The 4,779-nt window shown below is 39.4% G+C and overlaps 1 protein-coding gene across 1 annotated transcript; it reads left to right on the forward strand.

Annotated features, from left to right (window-relative positions):
* Positions 1 to 1,368: 1,368 nt before the first annotated feature.
* LOC126597735 (putative pentatricopeptide repeat-containing protein At3g16890, mitochondrial) lies at positions 1,369 to 4,448 on the forward strand. The gene is made up of 2 exons (XM_050264545.1): positions 1,369 to 3,919; positions 4,078 to 4,448. The coding sequence occupies exon 1, from the start codon at positions 1,530 to 1,532 to the stop codon at positions 3,711 to 3,713; it is 2,184 nt and encodes a 727-aa protein (XP_050120502.1). The 5' UTR covers positions 1,369 to 1,529; the 3' UTR covers positions 3,714 to 3,919; positions 4,078 to 4,448.
* Positions 4,449 to 4,779: the final 331 nt, after the last annotated feature.

The following is a 4,779-nucleotide window of genomic DNA, read 5'->3' on the forward strand; positions in this document are numbered from 1 at the left end:
AAGCTGGGTTTCATATATGGGCCAAGGGGGAGCCACGGTGCAGGTCCAGCAAGGTTGGCTTGTTTGTTGTTGCACAGAGAAGCCCAGCCGCAAGGCTAGCGTCACTGTGCAGGCCGCAGGGACCAATGCCCAATCATGTGGGCTGGTTGCATGGCTACGGACCATGGTGCAGGGATGAAAGCTGCAGATCCATCCATTAGGACCCCAGGCCGAGGCCTGGTATCAATTTTGCATAATGATGGTGCTGTGGTATGTTGCACCATGTCCTGATTCCCCTTTTTTTTTTGTCAAATCCTTTAGGGTTTAGGAAAACCCTAAACGTGCTTCTAATTTAATTTTATGCTTTGACTCACAAATTCCACATAACAATTTAATTGTGCGATGCATGAAATAAATAAATAAATTGACAAATATATGAACATATATAATATATATATCGAAAGGAAAATATAAACATAGAGGGATTCATCCATCATGGGAAATGTTTTCATGCTTCATGGACGTTGCAAATATCTTCTTTTATTTTAATCGTACCTGATTAGCAGCAAACGAATAAGCCTTTGAATTTGATGGATGATAGCCTCCTCCAACGATGCGTCAATTCCTTAGCTTCTAGTAAGAGCGTGCTGATAATGTGTTGTAGGCCTATTTGATTGAGCGATCTAGGGTTAGAGAGAGAGAGGGGTGCGGCAAGCTTTAGGGAGAAGAGAGATTTATTTAATTGTGAGGTGTGTTTGATTTACCCCATTGTGCCTTTATTTATAGTAGTAGGAAGGGTAAAACCTTTCTCTTTAGGATTACAACATTTAATAGGTAATCTAGTCATAATAGGAATATAAGATACAATCCCATATTCCCTAGGATTTACACAATCACATTCCTATTCTAAATATGACTGCAACAGTATAGATGAAATTAATAATTTTTAATAAATTTAGGGACTTATTTTATAGAAAAATAATTTAGCGACCTAATTTTCACAGGTGATAATGAGAAACTAAATTGGCACTTCACTCTTTTCTTAGTATGCATATCTATATATCTTTTCATCTATTAATTATTTATTAATTTTATTGAATTCAAAATGAGATAAAAATGTCTAGTGGTATTCCTCTCCATTTGTAAGTGAGAGATTTTAGGTTCATTCTTTCCAAATGTGAATTTGAACCACATTATTGCTAGCATATTATAAGGTTAAGCCCAACTCTGCCCCTTAGTATAGGTAATATCAATTGTTTCAAAAAATAAAAAATAAAAAATAAAATAAAAAAAGTTGAAGAAAAGAAAAATGATTTGTTGTAATCACTTCCCTAAATAAAAAAACAAACATTTGGCGGACCCCAACTCTCAGGCTTCTGTGGTGCTCTCCACTCTCCACATTACTGAGGTTGCCCCTTTTTACTCAGCAACCAACCCTAATTCCCAATTAGGTGTTCCGTATTCCTAATTCCCAATATTCTGGGTTGGTTCAATATTGTGGGTTGGTTGGTTCCAAGTGAAGTGATTTGACCTGAACAAGAAGAAGTTGCATGGTGAGGGACATGAGATGGCTTTCTTCTTTAGCTTCTAGGGCACATGCTGCTGTTGCACTCCGAATCCTCCCCCTCCCCGACCAAGCCCCCTACAGTCTCAGTCAAATTCAGACAGAAAATGCTTCATTTGAAAACAAACCCAGAATTAGAAAAGCTTCTGCTTCTCGCAACATTCGATTTGGCGCTTCCCGTCCTCCCAAACCTAAAGGTAATTCTTCTTGTACGCCCAATCCTAATCCTAATTTGGTTTCCATTTCAAACATTCCCATTTCAGCTGGTAATGCCCATCACAACCATAAACCAATTGATCACTCATACATTGTCCAAATTCTTTCACGGAAGGACTGGTTTTTATTGCTCGCCCACGAGTTGAAGGCCCAGAGGATCGTTTTGAATCCTCAGTTTGTTGCTAGTGTCTTGCAAAACCAAGAAAACCCATCACTCTCTTTGAAGTTTTACTTATGGGTTTCGAGTATCGACCCCTTGTTGTCAAAGAATCAATCCGTTCGCGGTATCTTAGCCAACACCCTTTACCGGAGAGGCCCCGTTGTGTTGTCTGTTGAATTGCTAAATGATATTAAGAATTCTGGTTTAATGGTCCCTGAAGACTTGCTTTGCATATTGATCGGCAGTTGGGGGAGGTTGGGTTTGTCAAAATATTGTGCTGAGGTTTCTGGGCAAATTTCATTTTTGGGTCTCCGTCTTAGCACAAGGTTGTATAATGCCGTGATCAATGCGTTGGTCAAGTCCAATTCACTTGACTTGGCTTATTTGAAATTCCAACAGATGCCAGCAGATAACTGTGGTCCCGATAGATTCACTTACAATATCCTCATTTATGGAGTCTGCAAGATTGGTATTGTGGATGAGGCACTTCGCTTAGTTAAACAAATGGAGGGCTTGGGATATTTTCCCAATGTTTGGACGTATACAATCCTCATTGATGGGTTTTGTAATACAAAGAGGGTTGGCGAAGCCTTCTGGGTTTTGGAGATAATGAGGGAGACGAATGTGACTCCTAATGAAGCTACTATCAGATCATTAGTTCATGGTGTGTTTCGTTCCACGGCCCCCAGTGAAGCTTTTGAGTTGTTATTGAGTTTTGTTGAAAGGGAGTCTGTATTGTTCAAGGTCGCCTGTGATACCGTACTGTATTGCCTTTCGAATCGTTGTATGGCAAAAGAGATTGTTTCGTTTTTGAAGAAGAGTGATGCAAAAGGTTATTTGCCTGAGAGTTCAACATTCAACATCATAATGGTTTGTTTGATAAAGGAATTAGCTCCTTTTCGGAATCAGAACGAGGTTCATGATATATTTCAAAGTTTTATACGGCGTGGTGTGAAACCGGGATTTAGCACTTATCTTGCATTGATTGAAGCCATGTACAAGGCAGGAAAAGCTGGTCACGGGAATCAAATCTTTGATCAAATGATCAAAGAGGGACTTGTATCAGATGTCTTCTCATATAACATGGTAATTGATTGCTTATGCAAAGCCCAAATGTTGGACAGGGCATCAAAGGTTTTTGAAGATATGCAGTGCAAAGGTATCCCTCCTAACCTTGTTACTTTCAATACACTTCTTACCGGATATAGCAAGGCTGGAGAAGTAGGTAAGGCACATGAACTATTGGCAATGCTCTTGGAACAGGGGATTAAACCCGATAAGTTCACTTTTAGTTCACTAATTGATGGCCTTTGTCGGGCGAATCGGATAGATGATGCTTTTGACTGTTTTGCTGAGATGGTTAGGTGGAGGGTCACTCCAAATTCCATCACATACAACATACTGATACGCTCTCTGTGTTTCGTTGGAGATATTTCTAGAGCGGTGAGAGCAATGAAGAAAATGCAGGCAAATGGAATAAAACCAGATGCTTACTCGTTTAATGCTCTTATTCAAGGTCTTTGTAGGATGAACAAGGTTGAGAAAGCTGAGGAACTTTTTCTTGCCATGTTGACATTAGGTTTGAATCCTGACGATTACACATGCAGTGCTTTTATCAAGGCATTGTGCGATTCAGGAAAACTTGATGCAGCAAAGGAGATATTGCTCTCTATGGAAGCATCTGGTTGTTTTCCGGATTCTTCTATTTGTAACAAGATTTTAGATTCGCTGGTCCAGAGTGGCCATGTTGAAGAGGCCTGTAATATAGTAAAGAGTTTTAACAGGAGGAAATAAATTTCACAGGATTTGGGCTATCACCTGTCTGCATGTTGATGTGTTCGCTCAAAAGACAGGTCAATCAGTAGCACACGAGGTGATGATTCACGGGATGCACTTCTGGGTGAACTGCGTGTTGATGTGTTGGCTCAGAAGACAGGTCGATCAGTAGCACACGAGGGTGATGATTTGTGGGATGCACTTCTGGATGAACTGCATCCTGGGTATGTATGCGCAGAATTGTCGTCCATATTAGTCTCAATTTCAAGTTCCATGAATGAGGCAAACTCGTTGACACGTTATCCTAAAATCAATTTGTTATTATTCTTTGTAACTTGAATTATGATAACATGATCTACTTTCTTTGATATCGTTTCACCAGTATTTCAAGTAAAGGTGAAGGGAGCTGGAAAGTCGGTCGAAGTAAGATTTTATGCCTGTCAATTGTCATCCATTGAAGGAGGTGCTAGTAGAGATGCAAAGACAATTGATGCAGCAGCAGGACGGAGCAAATAATAGTTGACAGGCCAAGCCAAAATATACGTCCAACAACTTACTGTGTCATCTCCCTTTGAGCACGGAACCTAACATGTGACATTCCGTCCCGAGATTTATTATATTTTATTCTCAACATCAATGAAATTCCTAAAATACCCATGAGATGCCATGTAGACCTTTCATGTGGACTTCAATTTTCCTTTTAACTTTTTCACTCTTATTTTACTATTTCCAAATAACACTTATTTTTACGAACACGTGGTCACAATACTCAATTCAGAGTTATAACGAAGAAGTTATGATCGAAACAGTGTAAATTTACATGAGATAAATTCAAATTCTAAAAGTTGACCTTGTGCAGTGTGCATCACTGCTTTGTCTGGCCTGGGAAAACAAAAAATCAGCCTTAAAAAAGGCTTAATGATAAGGGTTGGTCATGCAAGTTGCATTAAACAAATAATTATTTTGGGTTTTAAAAACCCACACTTGTTCCATCAGGCATATTCTCATCATTTTCTTTCTTTTTGGCTGGTTCCCTCACATCTCTCTAGCTCTCTCATGCCTCACTTCCTCTCTTTTTCTCGAG

Source organism: Malus sylvestris, chromosome 13, assembly GCF_916048215.2.
Source record: "Malus sylvestris chromosome 13, drMalSylv7.2, whole genome shotgun sequence".
Taxonomy (NCBI): Eukaryota; Viridiplantae; Streptophyta; class Magnoliopsida; order Rosales; family Rosaceae; genus Malus; species Malus sylvestris.